Genomic DNA, 22,946 nt, shown 5'->3' with positions numbered 1-22,946 from the left:
GGTTAAGAGCACCTCCAGACCAGCAAGTGCATGCACAGCACCATTCAAGCATCACCACACAAGTGTGCTCGTCTGAAACTAGACGACCTATAAAACCAGGGGAAGTTAAGTACGTACACCATGGTGTTTGACATCAGTGGGTTGTATGCTGTCATGTTATATGTTGTAAGGCATATTTGTTGATCGCAGTACTTTGTTTCAGAAAAAGCATTGAGGAAGGGCAATAAGGGAGGATACACCAGGCACATTCTGAAAGAATAATTTTCTGCACTTCCATTTCAGTTCCTTTGTACGTCTTTTCATGTGCATACTTCTTGTCAGCGGAGGCACTCTGATATTTCTGAATAATGGTTCAATAATAAATAATGACTTTTCCAATGGGAGTTGGGACCTGCTGAGATCTGTGATGCTGCCTGAAGTGTTTTTTCTCTCAAACGGGAGTGTTTTTGTCGTACTTTCAGCACGGCCCTCCCGCCTCAAGCATTGCTCTTATTCAGCCATTATGTAATTCAGAGAAACTTTAATGGCCAAAATAAATGAAGACACGGGGTGCCAAATGGGTTTTATTACATTAATGAAGACCTATGTATAATTCCTAACACTGAAGAATAGCTCCCTGCATGGAGTCTAAGTGGGTGTGGGAAATGGTGAAGGGGTAACAGAAGAAAGATATTGCGGATATTTTGTTTTCATCCCCTGAAGTCATTGGAGCCAGAGAAAGCTGTATTTTTGCACAAATATAAATGGTGGCAACTAGTTTACACAATTATTTACATTTACATTACAGTTATTTACATGTACATTAGGTTACATAGTCTACATAATCTACATTTCTCAGCTTTCTGCGCAAGCCTTATTACAGAGGGGCCAGTGATTAACTGAAGCATTGGAATTCATTTGAGGGTTAGTGGAAAATATCAACAGGTATTGGGAATTGGACAGGGAGAGCAGAGCTCACTATGTTCATTGTAAGCGTGCGTTGCACCTGTGTGTAACTGCCTCCTTGTGATTCTCACCTGGCTCAGATGACTATAATTGAATGTCAGTCTTAGATGACTAACAGTTCTGAAGCTTATTCTTCCACTTAGATTGAAACAAGAAATTTTGGGTGGAAAATGCATCATTAGGCCTTCATCATTTTATCAGAAATTCTTTTCTATCTTACAGATACTGTCATGTATAAGCCATATAAACAGAGGTAAATTTTACTTTCAGGTTAGCAATTTAGCTTAATTACATTTCTGTAGAGTGCAGCAATTATGTCCTATCTGGGACCCATAGTTACATGTTGAATTCCCTACCCATTGTTCCTGTTAAAAAGATGATGCCGAGCCTTGCTCATAGCAATCAATTCTCACCCACTCAGAGCTTCTGCCATAGGCCTGGAACGAAAGGTCATGGCTCTGCCACAGAAATGCATGTAAAGGAAACGATGAGAGAGAAACTATTTCATTTTAATACACCATTCATTTCATTGGCAGACATTTGTATCTACAGTGACCCGTGTAACTTATATTTGATCTACTATACATTTTTACAGTTGACTATATTGCCTGAAAAAAGTTGAATGAATTTTGCCAAGGGTACATCATGACATTGCCTCTCTTTGAAATCAAACCTCAGTTCCCTAAGCACTACATCTCACTGCCATCACAGAGACTTGATTGCAGTCATGTGATCGGGCCACAGCAGGCCATTGGCCAAGAAAGATGCAGTGCTGGGTGTTTTGGTCCCCTCTGTGAACCTACAAAACAGCCATAAAACCCAGTGAATCACTATCAAAAGACAAGCTGGTGTATGATGTGTACAGCCCGCTGTATAGAGCACCTCTCTGTCACTGGGGATGTCCACAACGTGCACAGTCTATCCAAAGTTCTTTGTAAAGCTGCATTTGAAGCGTCTTCCTCTGGGCTGGGGTCTGCACTGTGTAAAGAAGCATGGGTGATTTCGGAGGAGAGTGTGTGTTTGTCTTGTTTGTCTACACGCTCCTGGATTGGCAGAGGTTGCAGCAATGGGGGGGGGGGGGGGGGGGGGTTGTCTATGACACATTTGGGCATTTCAAATTGGGAGAAAATGTGGAAACATCAATGGGTATTCCAAATAATTTTTTAAAAATAACAGCAGCATAAAGTCCAAGCCCCACGCTGCAGCGGATCTCAGAACATGAGGAGAAACGTACCTGTCTCCAGTACAGTGAGGTAAATTCTCCCTTATCTCATGGTTTGCATTCTCATATTCAGTTACCATGGTGATTTATTGTTCGCATGACATACCTGTAAATGTGTTATGAGGGATACAGAATCTTTTCAAACTGATATGTACCATTCACAGATAATAGGCTACATCTGGTGGAACATAATTATGCATAAAGAAGTAATATCTCATTATTATTATTATATCAACCATGTAGTTAATAATACCACCACAATATATGAGTGTGGGTGATATAGTTAAAATAATAAAACCTTTTAATTTTTCATATGAAATGCTCTTCCTTCCAGATGTAGACACAGTGTGGATCTTTGTGGAAAGCAATCAGAATGTTGTAAATGATAATTGAAATCAATGAGGCAAGTAAGGAAATTGCTCAAAGGCATTTAAACACACTGGAAAAGATAGAACCTTTATTTCTGCCTGTAGTAACAATACAAAGTTAACAAGTGCAAATACAATTCAACTCAAACTGTACATTCTATCTAGTAGCAAAACATAGATAGCCCCAAGATGTGTGTCTGAACCACACCTGGGGTGAAGTACCGGCCGCTGCAAAGCTATGGGGTCGGGTTTCCATTCACTGTAAGGCAACTGTTACCATGGCATCCTCATCAGTTAAACAGTATGTGTTCCTATCCTTACTGTCAGGCCAGGATCAGAATATTCCCTCTGCCTCAAAGAGCCAAAAATCTCTCCTAACAGTAATAAAAGGAAAAAAAATTCTAAAACACAGGACCGTCTTCAAAGGGGATGAGTGTGTGTGCTACTGTTCTTTCGCCCACCGTTCCGTGTCTCAGGACCTCCTTGGATATGGTGAAAATGTTTGTTTTAGCCTGTGTATTTTGTGAATATATCAGACACTCTCACAGTGGTGGTTTATAATGGAACCTCCTTGCTGTGACACAGGACGGGAACTCAGGAAGGGTGTGGCGTGACTGAGGGCTCTGCATGGGGCAAGCAGCCAGTGCTGATCCACAGCCCGTCCCACAACCAGGTAAAAACCTAAACAACTGGAGTGTCAGGTACGCTTTCTTGTTTTTGGAATTAGACTCCTCAGGCTGAAACAAGGTGAAGGCAGTCCTCCCACAGCCACAGTGCACCACAGTGAAGTGGGCCCTTATTGGTGGATGGGTGTTACTCCATGGGCCCTTATTGGTGGATGGGTGTTACTCCACTGATGTCATCAGCAGCTTGCAGGCACCTGACCAGCTGCAGGGTGCCCAAAATTGATGAAATGAGGAAACCCGGGTTAACTTGCCCTATCCCCAGCGGAAATGTGCCAGTTTGTTTCGCTGAGGGCTCCCGGTCACAAGTGACAGGTGACAGTGTTGGTTTTGAACCCAGGCTGTAGAGCTCAGCCTGTACTCAAGATGAGCACTTTGGAGCAGGTCCATCCACTTGGAGCAGGTCAATTACACCTGCCAGAATCCCCACCCTCAGAACAGGAGGCTGTAACTCCTCCCACTCTCTCCCTGATTGGTCAGGTGAGATGGTGGCGAAAACTGCTGTGGCCAGCTACATATATTAAGTACACTCACAAACCACATGTTCTAAACCACACCATGTCTCATCCCTGCCACCTCCATATGCTCTTAGAACCAATTAATTTCCCCTTGTTGCTGCTGATTAAAATTCCTGGCCTACTGGTTTCTGGCTCCATAGCTGGTGTCTGTGGAAGAGAGTGCGATATGTCAGCTCTTCGAAAGTATGCTTGCAGGCCAATTATCTCAGTGCGGGGAACATCGTTTCTCCAAACTGTAAACCAGAACAGGATCTTTCTGTTCAGAACGCATAATTGGACCGTTCTCATTCGCCGCGCACATCTTCCTTGCATTAAAAAGAACTTCGGTTTCCAGGTTTCGGCTTTATCGCTGATAATGAGGGGTGATTGTGTCTGAGCCGTAGTTGTTCTCGTGAGCTGAAAGGGGCCCTCCTGTCTGAACACCAGGCTACTAAGCTCCCCCCCTGCCAGGAGGAGTTTAAAGACCTTTCGTTTTACTCGTTTAAGCTCATTTAGTCTCAGTGTCCCATCAGGTTCTCGAATTTCCCTGCAAATGGGACATTGTTGAACTGTGACATTATGACAGAGCTCTGAAGCTTTCCGGTCAGCCTCAGGTGATGGGGCTCTGTGTGCCCAAGTTGCTCACAAAGGAGCTACGCCGTGATATGGCGGAAACTGTAAACAGTGTAGGTCCACTCAGTCAAGTCACTGGTCACATCTACAGATGCAGGAGAAAAAGCTCCCCCAGCTTTCTCCTTCCCAAAAGCTTCCCCATCACCCTCTATCTCCCTCTCCTGCATGGCCAGAACAGATGTGGATGTGTTTTTATCTGCTAAATCTCCTCTGCCTGCTCCACACACAGCTGCTTATTACTGGAAAGCTGAGAATCTTCGCCTGCTTCCTCCCCGGAGTTCAGACTGATTAAGATTCTCAGAGGACCCCAGACGAAGCATCGGGTTCTTTTTTCAGAGATTCTGCGCTCAAACGGTGGAGGCGGCCAGCTTTACAACAAAGGCATCGAGGTAGGGGGAGAAGCAACGGTATGCAAATGTAGCCATTACCTAAACAGTTAAAACCTTTGTGGTTTAAAATCAACAGCCTTCCCTGTGAGGAGAACGTGTGATTAAGCTCAGTGATTGGGCCCTGCTCTGGAGACATAGCTGATGATGGCTTCTTATCCTTCCTCACTTACTTCACACAGCTGCTGCAGGTGAGCAGAAGCACTTAAGCCCTGTGCATTATTGCTGGTGTGGCAGTGAGCAATAAATGCCTCTTCCTCTTGCACTCTCCCACAGGGTTGCAGTCCTGCACACGCATCCCTCAGACTGTGCACAATGCCACAGCTTCTCTCTGTAGCACTGAGACCCAGCACTTATTCTAAGTAAAATGAATGCTATAATATGCACATGTTAGCTTTTAGGATGGCTTTGCGAGATGGCGACATTGGATTCTAATTTCATCTACACCTCTTCAAGGGTTACAGCTAACTATCCCATCCGTTTATGCTACACAGTACCTTATCAAAACACTTCAGTAGTTAAACACATTTCATTTAATTACATTCCAGGGTTCAAAACATCAGTTCTTCCTTTCTCCTTTTCAGAAAAAAATCTCTTTTTCTCCTTTTTTTCTTTGTCAACTGGTTGTACAAACTTACTTCTATTAAGGTGTAACTTATGACTGTTTTTTTATTCAAAAAAGCTGATTCCAGCCATTTGTTTCTTGTTAGCAAAGCAACTAGCAGGGGAAAGGGGGGTAAGGACTTACTTTAGAAACTATCTGGAATTTCACTGATGATTCCCTGACCAGTTCACATTAACAAAGAACCAATAAATAATCCTACCACTAGTTCTAAGAACCACTGAATCTAGACCCAGCTACATAGCAGTGCAAACGAAACAAATATATTCGAAGGGTGTTCACAGGTGAGAGGCTCTCTGTTTGCCTGTTACCGCAACCCATTTTAAAAGGGTGCCGGATGGATGCAGAGATAGACCACACAGGACCTCCGAGACCCCAAAAGAGGGTTATGTGCTTCCATGGGAAAGTCCTTCAGAAGCACCCACAGTTCCATCAGAAACCTCAGACAGGCGTCTGTAGACCACAGCCTCTGCAGGCTTCTCAGACAGGTACCACCACTGTTCTGCTCAGATGAGTCAATGTGAGGCCATAGTTAGCCCTGCCGGGTCATGTGGGCAGCCCCTTTGGTGATAAAAGAGAGGCGGAGCTAAAGCCCCAAGCCCCACCCACGTCCTGCTGTATCTGTAGTCCAGAGGTGGGAGACGGGAGTCTGTTCCCCTGGGGATGCGTTTGTCACTGCCCTCTTCCTGATGTCATCTCCCTCATAAAGTCACCGCACATCTGACAAAGAAAAAGGACGAAAAGGAATTAACATTAGTGTGTAGTTGTGCATTTCAAACAACAATTACTGTCTACTTTGAAAGCAAATTACTATCACATCTCTGAATGAATTTACAGGCTTAAGCTACAGCAATATGTCTGAGGAATGGACACATTTTGAGTCCCTCATCTGACACACAGCATTGCTCTAATAAATGGTTATATGCTGCTTTCTCTAATGCACTGTGTTTTTGTCCTTATAGAATGCTGGTCATTTTGATCAATTTGTTTCTGCATGGTTCTACACAGATTCTGTATATTCAGAGTTAACTTCAACAGCACTTTTGAACCACCACACTCACGCTCCCTCAGGCATAAATTGGTGCATTGCCCTCAATGGTAAATAGTTCAAGCCCTTCTCAGAAAAAGCCTACACTAACAATAGCCAATGGATGAGTTCAGTTTTCATACATGGTGCTGCAGGTCTGATCCAGTCATCACAGCATGAGTTAAAAACACAAACATCTTTTGGCTGTATGTCCATATTCAGTGTTCAGTGTTTTTTTTTTTTTGGTGGAAATATAAAGACAAAGGAATACAGCATAGTGTTCCAGACACAGGGAGATAAAGCGTTTTACAGGTGCACTGCCAGAACATGTTTGTATGTTCAGCTTTTGCTGTGAATACATAAGTACCACCATGTACTAAAAAATTAAACAGTCTCCTAACTAACCGCCTAAGTTTGGGCGTTCCTGCCCACTTTACCATGTTTCTCTTGCAAAATAATCTTCCTAAAAAACTAAAATGGCTGGTTTGCCTCAGAGGCAGAGCTTTGGGGAACGTGTGTGCTGCTGTCTGTGTCTCTGTCTGAATGAACTGATGAAAAGTGGATATAAACATCAGTGCCCCCCTCCCTCCCCCCACACCTCCTGCCAGCTGCAGACAGCCATCCACACTGACTGCAGCGTTAATGAACTCGCCATATGGAGAGTGTAACACCCTAATTAGACACGCTCCCCCGGGAGGCCCGGACATACCTGATTCATCCTCCAGTTTCAACAATCACACAGCTGATTTATAGGCATGTATCCTGCATACACACACATAAACACACACACGCACACAAACACGCACGCACGCACACGCACGCACGCACACGCACACGCACACGCACACGCACACACACACACGCACACGCACACGCACACACACACACACACACTCACACATACATTCACATATACACACACATGTACGCACACACACATGCACACACACACATACACACACACACGCACACACTCACATATACATTCACATATACACACACATGTATGCACACACACATGCACACACATGCACACACACACATACACACACACACACACACACACACGCACACACACGCACACACTTACTTATGTAGTGTGTCTGTTTGCTGTACTTTTCAGCACTAGTCTAAAGCAGCTTTGCAGCGCTGTAATGAGCAGATTTCTGCTTGTGGGAAAAAGCTCTTTTTTTTCCAGCCATTGTGTGCACCAGTCTGAGCCGTTATGGTGTTCACACACACAGGCTGACAAGCAGAAGGCGGCCGGAGTCTGTTCCCCCGGCGACAGACAGGCTGTTCCGATGGCGTCTTTGCCTGGAGGTGAGTCACACCTGCTTGGAGACGGGCATCCCTGGCACCTGTGCGTGGGGTGACAGATGCCACCTCCTTTACCCACTCTGCCAACGGACGGGCACTTGGGTGACCCAGCAAAGCCCGCACAGTGGGGGGGTAACGCTAGCAGGCACGCTGCCTCCCTGGACCAAATGTTCCGCCGTTTACAGCATGTTAGGATTAGGGCTACATCACTACATCGCTTTTAATTTTGTGTTTATTTGGCTCACGCTGCAGCGTGATCATGCAGCTAGAGACTTTGCAGCCTCCCCTCCAGGTGAGCATTAAAGGTGAACCGCTGATAGGAACAGGTGGAGGGGAGCAAATTTGGCGGTAACTTTGCAGGTGATGTTGGCGTTGGTGATTGCTTTGATGCAGTCTAGGTGGGGAAACTGGGTGGAGGTTTACACTATTTTAGTTGGTCCCTATTTGCTCAACAGTGTTCCAACAGTGATTCATTTGGGCCACACCACAACTGGAGTACTGGTCATTTGGTATGTTTGTTTATTGGGACTTGCCAGAGAGCTTTTTCTGACCTGTTTGCCGGTGTTTCTATGAAGCCAAGCATTGCGGACTGTCCCCTTTGTGCTGTCGTTTTTAATAAAACCAAACAAAACGAAACAGAACAAACTGCCGTTGTAGCTCCAGAGGCTGTACAGAGACTGAGAGGACAGAGCGGGCCACAGAGGAGATCCCAAGAGTCTGTAACTTCACCTCAACTGCCTTGGACTGGGAGGTCTGCCTCCTGCCACTTTGTTGGTTTGTTTTGTTTTCGTGCCTCACACAGCACACTGTGTCTGATTACGCCACTCTCTCCCTTCACAGCCATTTTCAGCACCTGTTTCTGGAGGCTGGGCCGTAACAGGTGGAATCACCATCACCTTGTGTCTGAGGAAGACGTGCTTACTGCTGCATATGCAGTATGCCCAATCTCATTTTACATCCACACCTTTACTGCTATATTCAAAGTGCAATTGAAGACTTATATATATACATACACACATATATATACACTCCCAGGTGCTAGGAAACAGATAGACACACCGATAATAGAGAAGTACCCGCACAACGCTTCACTGGTGCAGCTCCCATTAATGCTTTAAGAAGGTGAAACACAAGCTGGTGAGACATGACATTTTGACCTGTACTTCATCAGATGACTTTCCCAGGATATATGGACCTGTGCTCTGATACCACTGCAGAATAATTCACTATATGAAAACCTGACACCATCTCATCTCACTAATGGCCTTATTGCTCCCTAACACAATGCTGACTGAACTGACATGAGATCCCAAAAACCTCTGAAAGCTGCAAAATTTCAGCTATAGCGTGCAGGGAATGCAACAGTTACACAAACTGTATTAAAACCAGAAGTTGTGTCACACAGAACCAAACTTGATACACACATCAGATTTTCGTTAGGTGCTAGGCAGACCATCATCTTTGTATCATGCATTTTAATGCTCACAACGTTTCTGTCATTTTGAAATGTTGTCAGCAATAAAACATTTGTTTAAAGCCAAACAGTGTGTGGGCTTAGCTCCTGAACAGAGAAAAATTGACAGACACCCATGATTCATTGCTGACAGACGACGTGGACAGCTCTGAACTTTGCTCCTGGCAGATGTGGGACTCAAATGATGGCATTTGTCCGCTTTCATAATGTATGACCCTGCTATGCTCCTTCCTAGCTCATCTATACTGTCAGGAATGTGCCTGCTGTTTCCTGGGATGGCCACCAGATGGCCTCATAACTTCCTGTGTTCTCTGTGTCTCATTTAGTTAATGTCTTCCACCTGTGTTAATTTAGTTATCGGTTTCACCTGTGCTCTCTATTACTTAAGCCCTGCGCTTTGTTCACGAATTTGCTCAGTCTTGAGTTGCCGTGCTTCGTGTGTGAGAACTCTTCTACCAAACCTGTTTTGTTTCTACTGAGTCTCTGGTAATGATAACCTTATTCTGAACCAAACCTGTTGTCATCTCTGCCTTTGGACCCTCCCGGCTCCCTGTCACATACACACTTCCAGCCAAAGCCAGATGCACCGAATCCCTTAAAACAGTATGAAAAGCGGTCTGATGTCATGAACAGCTGTGTTCACCGATCCATAAGAGCTGGATACCAGTGAGAAGTACGGCAGCTACAGCAATCACTGCCTCATTGTGTCCAGGTATTCGCTGTATGAAAAAGCTAAATAACTTTTGTGTCAGACGCACAACAGCGCCTGGATTTTGGTCTCTGAACTTTGCACCCAGGCACTGCTGGATCCTGTCAAATAGTTCTTTCTCTATGTAATCAGATGGCATCTGAGTGCCAGTAATCCAGTCCTTAATTGTCAGTCAGGATGGAACTGGGGTGAAATCCATTATTCAGCTCGTTCCTCTCCTGCCCCTTCCGTTCACATCAATGTTCTCTTATTAATTCCATTTCTCATCCCTCCTCATACAAACATTCGGCTTCAGTTCCCATGCCTAAACTGGCATGGACAATTCAATCATGGAAATTAGCTCCATCAGACTGGAAATTGCTTTGAATCTCATCTAAAATGTTTCAATCTACGAACCATTTTTTTCCAATAAAGGAGATGACATATGCGTGAAATTTTGTCCAGGACACAAGGACAAAAAAAGACTATTCTTGTGTAAACCAGATTTATGTTGAACCTGTTATAAGTGTGATCAATTGAAAAATCCTGATTTAACAATTTATATGCAGCGGGTTGCACTAACCCCATTTCAGATCTTGGAGCTGAGAGGCTGTGGAGGAACATCGACCGTACACCTGGCTTTGTGTCACATTACAGTCAGGACCTCCACGGAAAAAGGAGCTTTTTGATTGTTTACCTGCTGTGTTACTTTAAAAGAAACAGCAGGCCATCAAGTGCCCTCCAGACCTAGTAAATAAAAGATACATACAGTAGGTCATATTTAGCTGCATTTTGACTTACACATAATGCTCAATCCCTTTTCTGTTTGTTTAGACCTGGGCCTTAGACTTCCCACACTGCAGGAGAGCAGCTGTCACCCTGTTGGGTAATGCTTTTCTATCTGTGTGCATCATATTCGTAATTGTCAGTTAGAAACATAGGCTACAGTTAATTTAACCCTCCTCAGGGGACATGCAAACAGAAGCTCCGGCAAATGGAGGCAATTGTTTCTGCTCGTTGCCTGAGCACAATGCACAGCACGTTTTTTTTTTGTGTTTTATAAACCTTGATAAATGTTGTCAGGCTCCTTCAAAAGAAATGACTCGCAGTGTAATTCAAACGGCATTAGCAGCTGACATATTAGCATTTTTAGCATCAGTGTTAGGTGCTTTGTGTGGACCTGTAGGTAGCTCCTCAGTTTTACACACAGCTAAAACTGGAGGATTAGCTTTGGAACAGGACTGGAATTATCTCTACTCAGGCTTGCATAGAATGCATAGAGAATGCAGATAGCAATGCACAGACAGGCAATACATATCTTATAATTGCACATGGTGAGTGCATGGTGAACACTTCTGCTGGCTCAGAGTCTTATCTGAAAAATGGCCATAATGGCGTTTCAGCTGTGGAAAAAGGTCTGATTTTAATCATGTGTGGAAAAGCCAAGCCCGCCCTGAGACCATGAGACTGCCTCAATAACACACAATCTCCACCACCGCTCTGTCCTCCGGGAAATAAAACCAATTTAAGGGCATAAAAAAGAGGATAAATAGAATTATGCAGTTATGCTCCAGAATTAAAAGGGGACTCTCAAAAGAAGAGAAAGGGCTTAAAGTTTAAAATGTATTTCGCAGCTCAACTATAAAATCCAACGAGGCACCCCAGGTCAAATTAGTTTTGCATGGGGTGCATAATTAATGTACCAGCCTGCAGAGCTGACACAGTGACCGCAAAGGAGGGGAGAGCAAGTGAAAACCGGCCTGGGGGAGGTGTACAGGCAGGGGGAGCAGAGGGGAGAGGTGCAACGGCAGGGAGCTCAGGCTTCTCCCCCCGCAAAAAGGACAAGGGACGTCCCACTCCGGATAAGCCCCTCTGAAGCTTCTGGTGTGGAATGGACAGTGGAAGCTTAAGGGACCTTTCAGGCCCAAAGCGATTGCATTCCTGGGAACTGGTTTCGGAAAATAATTGCGGTGGGGCTCTCTTGCTCACCGTCTGAGCCTGAATTGGTGGGATGACCAACCATGGGAATAGAGGCAAAGACTGCTTCTCTGACTCCTCGCTGCTTTGGATGAGTGTAATAGTATGAAATTTTGCAGCAATTCTTTCCAGCGATTCGCAGCTTCCCTCCGTGGAGAGAAAGTGACACCAGAACTCAGATATATCGGTACTCAGCAAAATAACTGTGATTTTTATAAAAATTAAGGTTTTCCATCTGGAGGGCCAACTGAACCTCAGGGTATTCAGTGCATTCTTGGGTTATCACATTTTTAGTTCAGTTTTTCCATGGGTCAGAAGTAGAATTAAATGTATCCCAAGAGCATTCCTTATCTGCCTGGACACTTTCATGAAGTAAAAGAATTTTCTACTTTTCTACATTTTTAATTCTGTAAACCCTGTGGAGGTGTGGCTCTCGTAAAGTAGGGTAGAAGAAGGGGACAGAAACATGTTCATTTATGTAGGAGAGCTCAAGCTAGACCCTGTTTCTGACCCAGCAACATCTCATAAAAGAAGCTGCCTATTTTCTCGTATTTCCAGTACTGGGTTGTTAAGAGTTTGCTGCATCTTAAATCATAATACAAAAACATTTTTCTTTACTTTTGCGTTTCCACTGGGTTTGTGTGCTGCATTCTCACCAGTTATTACAGATTTGTTTCTCTCTTGGGATTTCAGTTTTATTTTCTTAGGAAAAATTGAACCGAAAACTGAGCAATCGGATCACGCAGCCTGATGGATCTCCAAGTTCTAACTTCCATCAAAGGCAACTGAAACAGAAATTACAAGTTATTAAGAACAGATGGATTTTTTTTCTTCTGTAATTCTACCAAGAATTCATGATGTAGTTCTTTGTAAAAGCATATCTGGTAGCAGGCCAGTGATACCAACACAGCCCAAGCTGCCAGTTATGAGCAGACTGTATGCCAGCCGTATGTGAGGATGGGCAGAGACCACAGACGGACATGAGAGAGTTATGTCCAGCACGTTTTTTTTTTTGTGTTTTATAAACCTTGATAAATGTTGTCAGGCTCCTTCAAAAGAAATGACTCGCAGTGTAATTCAAACGGCATTAGCAGCTGACATATTAGCATTTTTAGCATCAGTGTTAGGTGCTTTGTGTGGACCTGTAGGTAGCTCCTCAGTTTTACACACAGCTAAAACTGGAGGATTAGCTTTGGAACAGGACTGGAATTATCTCTACTCAGGCTTGCATAGAATGCATAGAGAATGCAGATAGCAATGCACAGACAGGCAATACATATCTTATAATTGCACATGGGGCACAGAACCACCGGGGCTCTGCAGCTCATTGCTACGGACCACATTATCACATCAGTTGCAATGTCCATGCTCATTGCTGCCATGTAACGGATCTGAAAAGGAACACATCAGCAAAAGAAGAATGTATATAAATTAACACCAGAATCTAAGGGAAGAACTCTCTAGGAGGTGCATTTCAGCTTCCTTAAATTTTAAGAATGTTTTTACAGAGGCTGCCGCTTCCAAAGAGGTCAGGTGTGAACACATGACACAGTAAATTCCACACAGCAGTAGCAGGGAGAGCTATGCAGATTAACTAGCAGGGCTTGGGAGCTGTGGTCTGTTGTGTCCTGTATGTGATTCTTACTGTATTAGATGCATTTTGCACTCTTGCTTTTGTCTGCAGCAAATTAAAAAGTATCTGAAAAAAGTGATGAAATGTAAATATAAATGATAGGAGGCCAGGCTTTGACCCCAAGGGGGAAAGATAGAGACAGCAAAGCTCGCTACAGGATGCAGCTTAGTTTGCCATGGTAACTTTCACTTAGCAACCGCATCACAGGCGGTACCCTGGCAGCGGAGAGGTGGGCAGATGAGAGGCTGAACGTGAGGTGATGAACCGTGAGATCGACCACAAGGGGCTCCCCTGTGGCCCCGCCCCCTCGCCTGCAATCGATTGGTGCTTCATTGTGAGTCTGGTCCCCACTGACTGCATGTTACTCACTCCGGCAGGCGTATAAAGCGCATGTGTATCGAGAACGCTTTTGATACATCTGATGGTAGGATGTTGCTTTAACATCACACTATACTGTGACTGGCCCCTGCAGAGTCCTTATCCAATGAGCTCTCTGCGCTGACTCACCAGGCTGTGGACGTGTGGAAGGACATGAGGGAGGGGCTCTGTGTGTCTCCCCTGAGGCTGTGGCGGGGGTGGTGGGCCAGGACGATGGGGTGCAGCGGGGGCTCAGCCTCCCCCTGTGGAGAGGCGTTCCACTGGCTCCTGGCCTGCTTCAGCCACCTCCCCCCCAGCCCCCACTTCTCCAGGTACACCCGGCACAGCTCGTAGTTCATGGCCGAGTAGTAGAGGAAGTCCAACGCCAGCAGCACCATGACGAAAAAGCCGTAGATCCACACCCCGATGAGGGCAGTGTAGTTACTGCACCCAGAGAGAGAGGGAGAGAGGGAGACAAAGCAGGGACGGTTAGAAGAACTCAGTGCATACTCCTGGTCTTTTAAACTTCTGTAATAAAATAACACAAAGATAGGTCTGTATGAGATATAGCTGAGTGAACGGAAGCCTACCACCCCATCATTGAACAGCACCCAGTTCTCATTTTAAACAGATTATGTTGAAATTTGTCCTAATGAATCCCACTCTGAATTGGATTGAGGTTTATGGAGAGTACAATACGATTTAGTGGTGATTTGCAATTTGACATAAACCCCACGGATGTTATGGACCTGCGCTAGAATGGCCCATCAAGGTGAATATGCAATACTATATAAAAATGCCATGTTCAGCTCACACGTCCTCAAAAGGTCCTGAGGCCTGAATCGTAACACAGAGGAGCACCTCTCTCAGGGCAGAAATAGATGTAGGTGGATTATCCATGATTTGAATAGTGAGGCCATGAAGGGTGACACAAATGAGTTTCCAAGGGTTTCTTATAAGCCTTTCCAATCCTTTTCAAGGGTAGCAAACGTTATGTTACATTACATTACCTTACATTACATTCAATTAGCAGACATTCTTATCCAGAGCAACTTCAAGCACAAAAGAACAGAACTGTATCCATACAAGTTGAATGAGCCTCAGTGTCAGACCAGCCTAGCAACACTTCCAGACCAGTGAGTGTGAATGTCAATAAAAATGATAAAATTAACAGTAACCATAATCTCCCATAGAGGAGGTGTCTGGGTGAGAAGAGGAGGCTTGACTGAAGTCTGACAGGGGAAAATCTTCATTGTTTGCTCTACATATTGATCTAATCAGGAGGACTCTCACAGCCACCTGAGATGGTCATAGCGGTGGTCTAACTAGGCTGGGCTTTTGTTTGTGCTGTAATTGATTTGGCAGGAGAGGGAGAGGTGGCCGGAGGAGACGTGCGGTGGAAGAGGAGCTCTGGCGTGGATCTCGCGTTCCTGGAAAGCGGGGAGCAGCGCTGCTCTGGGACCGGCCAGCGCAGGGGGATCAGCTGAAGCCTGAAGTGTGAAATTGCATTTTCACGCAGCCGCTGTGCTGGGAGCCGCAGCCGGCTTGCCTCCGCACGCCGTATTTATTTCATTTAGGAGACGAAAGCGCGCCGAGAGGATCAGCGTCTGCTGCGCCGCCGATGAATCAGATTGCTGCATTATGATGTCGACTTGATTACAGTACAAACTCTGCCTTTCACCACACATGTAGCCTATAAACTGTATAGTACTCTATACTCAGACACATCTGTTACTTTTTATCACCTGGGCACCCGCGTGAGCGAGGTGGCTTCCCTCCTCCTTGTCAAGTTAGAATGAGCCATGTGAATATCGGTTCCTGAACTCTGATTGGTGGAAGGAAGCCGTGTGTCCCGGGGTGTGATTAAACGGGTGGCAGGCAGAGCGGGTGATCTGCTTGCAGGAGCAGAACAGAGATCGATGAGCACGGTGCTCACTGCACCGTACAGCAAACACTCCCTCCAAACAAAGCAACTGGGAGAAGGAGCGTGCAGGACAGAGAAGGTGTGACATGCACCTCACCAGGCTGCCTCCGTCCGCTGAAACGGGTTGGGTAGAGGCATGAGGCATGATGGGAAAATCAGTCTCCCAGCGTGGCGCCTGTCAGAGGATGCCAAATATTCTGGCGCTCCGGAGCTGTAAGTGTGAGGAATTGCTCGCTGTTGCCAACGCTAACCTCCTGACAGCCAGAGTGAATTGCTGAGAGGCATGCTGTTCGACATGAGCTTAGCTGTAATTCTGGTAACAGCTTACATCACACTGGCCAACAACCTGTATAATTACATGCATTATGCAAGTGTTATGTAAGTACACCTCACTACACTATACTTACTCTATAGGAAGCCTCCACACTTAATGTAATTACATGCATAAATTGATAGGATTTAAGTTTGAACACTGTAGAAATATTATGCAGAAACAGATAAGTAATTATGTACAAAATGTTGTGGGTTTTCCACTCAGTAAGTACCATGCTTCCATGGTAGTTTTTATCCTGCTCACTGCCCAGACGGTCAAATGCAACCTGGCAGAAGCTGCACTGAGGACAGTTTAACTTGCAGCTGCAGTAAATATCTTCGGCTTAAACAGCCCTGACAAGAGGAAAAAGCACAATGAGTCCCACAGAGTCCCATCAGGATTCTGTCCACAGGCTGAAATCCCGGCCCGAGGCGGTGTGACCAGCCGCTGCAGAGATGTGCTGAGCGGCCATTAGCACTGGTAGGCTGGCGTGTGCCGGGACTTCTGCTCAGACAAAGACCCTCTGGTCTGTGTGTGTAACAGAGACGGGCACATGGCCGGGTACCACAGCGGGATGACCGTGATGGAACTGAGAAGAAACGGGGAAGAAAGAATTATCCGCCATATCCGCCAAACCCTCACCCCCTTCCAATGAAAACTGTCACACACATACACTAAACACCCAAAGTCAAACTAGATCACATTGCGAGGGGGGGGGGGGGGGGGGGGGGGGGGCGGTTTTGGAGTGGAACTTCGCAGCTCTGGCAGAGAGTCTTGTAGCCCAAGAATAAGTCACTGCATACATTTGGTCCTTGTTATTGAGTGGCCAATAGCAGACTTGCTGTGTTCACTGTGCTCAGTGGTTTATGACAATTTCCACTGTGAAAATGTACTATAACAGATGCAACTTAATTTGGGCGAATGATTGATTTTATTCTTCTTTCAGCCATTTTTCTTTGACTGGAGCGGATGAATGTTGAAGTGCCCTTTAAAGGAGGCACATAATGAAAAAGAGCGAGTCTTCGTGATGGAAAACATCTCTCTGCTTCCGGGGAAAAAGGCCATTGATTTTAGAATAATAGAGATCTGAGCTTCAGGCTGTTTCTCTGGCGAATCACCCCAGCGGTGGTTTGAAATGATTGAGGGCCTGGATGCAGACCTCCCTCTGCCTACCGTCTGGGTTTTGTCTGGGCGCGCTCAGGTACACGATGAACATCATTCTTTTATTTTTACCTGGTCGTTAATCGCACCGGTGAAAAAGACAAATCACATGGACATCTTTCACCTCCGCTGAGAATAATCTTCACTCACCGATGCTGTGCTGGAGCTTGAAACAATAAATAAAAACAAAAACAAATTCTTCTGACTCCTCTGCGCTGGAAGTTAATCATCTTAATCCATGTCTCCGTGTTTATGAGGGTAGGTATGTGCTAATGGTAACGCTACAGGAAATTCGAGATGTATATCCAATTTCAAAACTCTGTCAGCTGTAGAGTTACAGAAGCCAAAGGTGTGCAGTAGGTATCAATAACGCGTGAAGCTCATGTTACACGCTGCGCTGTTGCTCTCTGTCACTCTCTTCTTTCTCTCTGCAGAAAGTATGCAGGACTTTCTTTTAGTTGTCACAGTTATTACAGCATGATGAAGCATTAAGAGATTCTGGTGCAAAAGTCAGGGTTATGACGGATGTTGAACCTGATGTGTTGAATAAATTCTTTTGCTGGTCAGTCCGGCCTGTGTGTGTATAAATTGGCCTGCAGGAGAAGAGCAATGTGAGCATACGCACCCAGCCCTCCCTGTCTCAGGGACATTGAGAGCTGTCTTTTGTATCAGTTAATGGTTAAGTGGTATCTAGGAGGTTGGGCTGTAGATTAATGCAGAGACAAGCAGCTAGTCGGCTTCCATTAAATTCCAGCTTCTTCAAAGCAGCCTTTGCGCTCATCTCTGCAGCCTGGGGTGAACCACACACAGGGGAAAGAGCAGCTTGCATACAAGACAAGACCTTTGCAACACAAATGCTGGGAAATCAGGCGGGTTTCAGTTTATAAACAGTGAACTGTGTAATCACACTCCTTATCCTGATATTTCACATACTTATTGTATGTATAACAACACGGCATGGGAGCTCTGATTTTCTGTTTTCACTTTAATGCCCCTGAAGTAAATTGGCTTAAACATCATATGTGCTCAATGTTTGTAACAATGAAATTGCCGTGGGACTGTTGAAACTGTAAGTGTTGTGACCAACTCTCTACAACTGTCTATATGCTGGCTTCTCATAATGAGGGTGTGTGATGGCAAATGAATACCGATAGGTAACACAGCAATGCAAACAGCATGGGGGCCTGCTATTACCAACCAGATCCATCTAGACAATGGAGCACTGAATAAGTTATAGCATAGAATATCTGTGGTATATCTGCCTGACCTGTATTCCAAAAGTAAAAGTTCAGGGCTTTCTGAGACGGCAGCCAGGAGACTCACTTGTGTTTGAAGTTGTCAGAGTTGGCCGTCAGGTTGAGCTGCATGACGGTCTGGAACTCGGTCTCGTTGCAGCAGTACTTAAACGCCGTGTTGTTGTGGTGGCAGCAGAACATGTAGGTCTTGTTGTCGGAGAGGCGAGGGCAGTGAAAGCCAAAGTGATAGCGCCCCTTGTGGTCAGAGTAGGGCTCACACACTCTGAAGTGTGCAGAGAGAGCTATGAGAGAGAGAAAGAGAGAGAGAGAGACAGAAATGAACTTTAGACACTCACCATTACTGAGAATGAGGTAGAAAAAGTGGAAGAGGCTGGAAATAATGAGTTTAGCCACTTTAAAAATTGTAAAACTATTTTACTGCTATTTTAATAGATGTAGGTAAATCGAAATACTGTTCCAAACAGTGCAGACAGATGAGTCTTTATTGAGCAGTTATGTTTGCAATATTACTTGGTCATGGTTAAAAAATAGCTCAGATATTTCAGAAAAAATGGGTCATTTTTGTATTTCTTGGCTGAATTAACTATACATCAAAACCTGCATTTTACCCTCAGATTCACACATACATAATCAGATTTACAATTATAGTTCTTTACAAGGAAGAAAGGGTTTCTGTGGGTGTATTTTCTAGACATGTAGCGAAGGTTTTGATTTAGATTTTGTTAACTGAAAAACATTTTTTTTAGATGATTGACTTGTTGATTTGATGGCAGAAATTGAAAAACAGCTTTTGGCTGCCCAGGTACCCTTAATCGATCACCCTTTTCCAATTTGCCAGTGAAATGAATCAGAGAAATGAATCTGAGGGCTAGTACTGAGTTCCCTGCAGCGATCAGCCAAATATGATGGAGCTTTTTATGAGCCAACTTAACTCATCCATGATAAGCATGCTTTCACATTTTATTACTGAGTATTAGATAAAAGCACATCCTTTCACTACGCATGCCGACTGCATAGCAATGAGACAACCTGAGAAGGAGTGAGAGAGAAGGGGGGGGGGGTGAGGGGGCGAGAGAGAGAGAGCGAGAGAGATAGAGGGAGAGAGAGAATGAGAGAGAGAGAGGGTGAGAGAGCGAGGGAGAGAGAGAGAGAGGGAGAGAGAGAATGAGAGAGAGAGAGAGAGAGGGTGAGAGATAGAGGGAGAGAGAGAGAGAGAGTGGGGTAGATAGAGAGAGAGAGATGATCCTTTGCATGTCATGCAATCTCTTTTAATCCAATTGTCTTTTGATGGCACACAGACAACTGCACCATTAAGGATAAAAAGGGTTTCCAGTGGGATGTTTAGATAGAGTAAATCAGAATCCCACTTTCAGTATCAGGCTTATTGAACCTCAGGCAGAGCCAAATTAAAGAGGTGAATCATTTTCCTTTTTGAACCATCATTTGCCACAGTGTTAATGAGTACAGTAGCAGCCTACTGAAGAGCAGGGTCTCCAGGTGTGCTATGTCCTGGGGAGAGATCACTTCCCTTCCCTTTGACTGGTGGGCTTCAGTGAGGACGTGAGGAAAGCTGAAATGGTCTCGCATTGTGATGAAGGGTGAGACACAAAAGGCAAAGTCAGTGAAACAGAGAATGAGAGAGTAGTGGCTTCATGTCAGTAGTGATTAATTTTTTGGCTCCGTGGTGCATATTAATGAAAAGGTTTTTCTTCTCTGTATTGTTCTGTATTTTGTTTAACAGATTCAGTGTGTCATGACTTAGAGGAGTTTCCAGCCAATATGACTGTATCACAGAAATTCCTGCTGTGTAGCTTTTTGTAATTATAAAGAATGACAAGCAGTATAACTGCAATCTATCTGCACACCATGTGGGAATTTCACCTGGTTTTCTCTCTAACAGAAAAAGCTGTTTGAAACAATCGACTGTTACTGTTCTATATTAATGTGGTCAGATTGTTTGCGTCACCAAATTGCTGCTGAGCACACAGGTGAGAGAGGGTCGGTAGGAATGCTCGGAGCCTGGAGCTGAGAGGTGGGGTGACGGGGTGAAGCTCCAGAAAACAGGGTTCACAATGAGCATGCCCTCTTCTTCTGGGATACTCAAAACGCATTTCAAACCTGAGCAACACCCTGGTGAAGTCATACAGTTTGACTCTCCTTTATTCAGTCTGACCAGCTCTGTAACCTCCAGCCAGACCACATACAGCCGGTGGAGGGAGTGCTGACAGGTGCATTTAGAGGAAGTGTGTCCTGAATGCAGGACAGATCAGTGAATTTCACACAACAGTGCAGAGTTTCCTTCTCACAAAGACACGCTGGCTCTGATCTGTTTGACATCACAATACAAGCCATAAAGAAAGGCAAGTCTGAACAACTGTTGAGTCATTCAAAAGTCAGTCCGTCCGCATCCACATAGATCATAAGGGCCAATACAGACAGCAGAGAAGAGAGAGGAGATCTATGTTCCTGCATCAGTACCAGCTGTTGATCATTACACTGCAATACTAGCCAGTACTTCAGTACTTAGAGGAAGGTGAGAAAGAGTGGGAGACATTATTAAAATTATGGATTCCACTATACAAAAGGTGATTTGCTTGTCCTTGACCCTTTGTTAAGAGCCCAAAGTGGTCTGATTACCAGATGCCCACAAACAGTAATCAGGTCATGCTCACAGGCAGGAATCTTTGAGCCAAAGTACATCAAAATTGATAGAAATAAGACCGATAACTAGTAAAAATCATTTTATGACCCCATTAAAATCACTGAAATGGTTGAAAAAAAATTAAAATGGAAATTATTTGGCAGTCTGGAAGCAAGGTTCCTAAGCATTGAGCCAGTGGGCTGAAAGTCAAAAATGATGTAAAGTTATATGGAAATTAGAAATAATTAAAACAGGTCAAATGTTACACCGGTGTTGCATACATGAACACCTTTGAATCTGAGCAGATGTTGAATGGCATGGCTTTCATGGACAGTCTGCAATCTGGAAGCCCATAGAGTAGTTACCATAGCTGCCAAATCACATACAATTCAGTGCTGGAGTTTCTCTTTCCACAATGCTAAATTGGGCAGCTTTTTTATTTTTTTGCCAGTGTGTCCAATATTTTGAGATCACTTTCCCTCCTTGTCTCAAGCATTCAACATGAGAACCTGTATCTAAAATTACAATACATCATTATGTCACGGCACAGCAAATAGCCTTATCCAGAGCAGTTTACATGTCTTGCATATCACCCATTTATACAGGTGGTTAATTTGTCTTTTCTCCTACGGCTCTCCTTTTTCACACAAAACAATCAACAACCCCTCCCCCTAACCCTGAAGGACAGGCCTCATGTACAGGAGAGACCTGGGTAAAACTGCAGTCAGATGTCTCTGAGCTGGCAGACCCACATGCTCAGAGACCATGCTGTGATGGCATACAGGAAGCTCTGAGGAGAATCAAATATGAGCAAGAGGCCACTCTCAACACTCTTAGCTTTTATAAGGGCTAAAAGCCCGGGCTTGCAGTTTTGCTCTGAGTCAGGAGTTTCATACAAGCCAAATGGCTCTACCCTCCCTGAAGACTGCAAGGGCAGAAAAAGCCAGAGGGTTTTTGTAAAGGATTTTGTAGGGGGAAAAAGCTTAGGTTTATTATGATTCTCTTACAGCTACCAGCTGTTCACTCTTACAGTGGCTCTTTCTCCAATAATATTTGGCCTTAGGAACCAACAGTGCCTGTGAACTAACAATAAAAGAGAGATGAAATGTTCAAATGTTTAAAATCCACCTGGTCTCAATAGCAGTTTAAAATAGCAATACCTGCCTGAATTTTAACAAATATGGCAATATGACAAATACTTGGATATGCACTGGAAAGCATTTCTCATATTTCATATCTGAATCAGGTTAATTACACGCTCCTCTTTCTGTTGCTCAGCCAGAGACATAATTTTTTATATCTTTATCAGAATCTCTCTATTTTGATAAACTCTGTGTGGGAATACCACCATAGTCTCCTGGTTCTTTTAAAGACAGTCTGCCTGATTATTAATATTCAGAATTACTGATTAATTCTGAACGTGCAGAAGAGTTTGGGTCTGTGAGCATTATACACTGAGTATCACTTAATCTCCATTCCCAAAACACCTCTCCACAGGCTGTGTTTCTGCTAATTCAAGAACAATACCCCCTCGTATGTTACAGTCATCTTTCTGAAGAAGGAAAAGACACACTCCACTGCCTAATCAAATTTAGTGTAATGGCTCATCTAATGCAGAAAGGCAGATAAGTGTTCCTCTGCAATTACACCGCTGTTGGTGCTGTGGAGAGATCCTGTGATGACACTGTCACCTGCGTTAATCTCTGAAGCGAATCAGTAAATGTTCATTTAGAGGCAATGAGTGCATCATCACGCCCTGCACTCCACAGCGCTTTCTCATGATGACTGTAGTCTATACAGAATACGCCCCCTTGAGGTGGAG

The 22,946-nt window shown here is 44.5% G+C and overlaps 1 protein-coding gene across 3 annotated transcripts in view; it reads right to left on the bottom strand.

The window, feature by feature from the left end:
• Positions 1-5,284: 5,284 nt before the first annotated feature.
• The window catches only part of LOC118770209 (protein shisa-like-1a), a 36,336-nt gene continuing 18,674 nt past the window's right edge, over positions 5,285-22,946 (bottom strand). For 2 of the 3 annotated variants that reach the window (XM_036517746.1, XM_036517747.1), the window contains exons 3-4: positions 18,551-18,764; positions 13,976-14,273 (exon numbers count right to left, since the gene is read on the bottom strand). In XM_036517746.1, the coding sequence (XP_036373639.1) occupies positions 13,976-14,273; positions 18,551-18,764 (512 nt within the window). Of the gene's footprint in view, positions 6,077-13,975; positions 14,274-18,550; positions 18,765-22,946 lie in introns of those variants that run through there. The other variant, XM_036517748.1, reaches the window with a different exon arrangement.

The sequence above is a fragment of the Megalops cyprinoides genome, chromosome 23 (assembly GCF_013368585.1).
Source record: "Megalops cyprinoides isolate fMegCyp1 chromosome 23, fMegCyp1.pri, whole genome shotgun sequence".
NCBI classification, from domain to species: Eukaryota; Metazoa; Chordata; class Actinopteri; order Elopiformes; family Megalopidae; genus Megalops; species Megalops cyprinoides.
The sequence above is the reverse complement of the archived record's forward strand: the minus strand, read 5'-3'. Positions and strand labels throughout refer to the sequence as shown.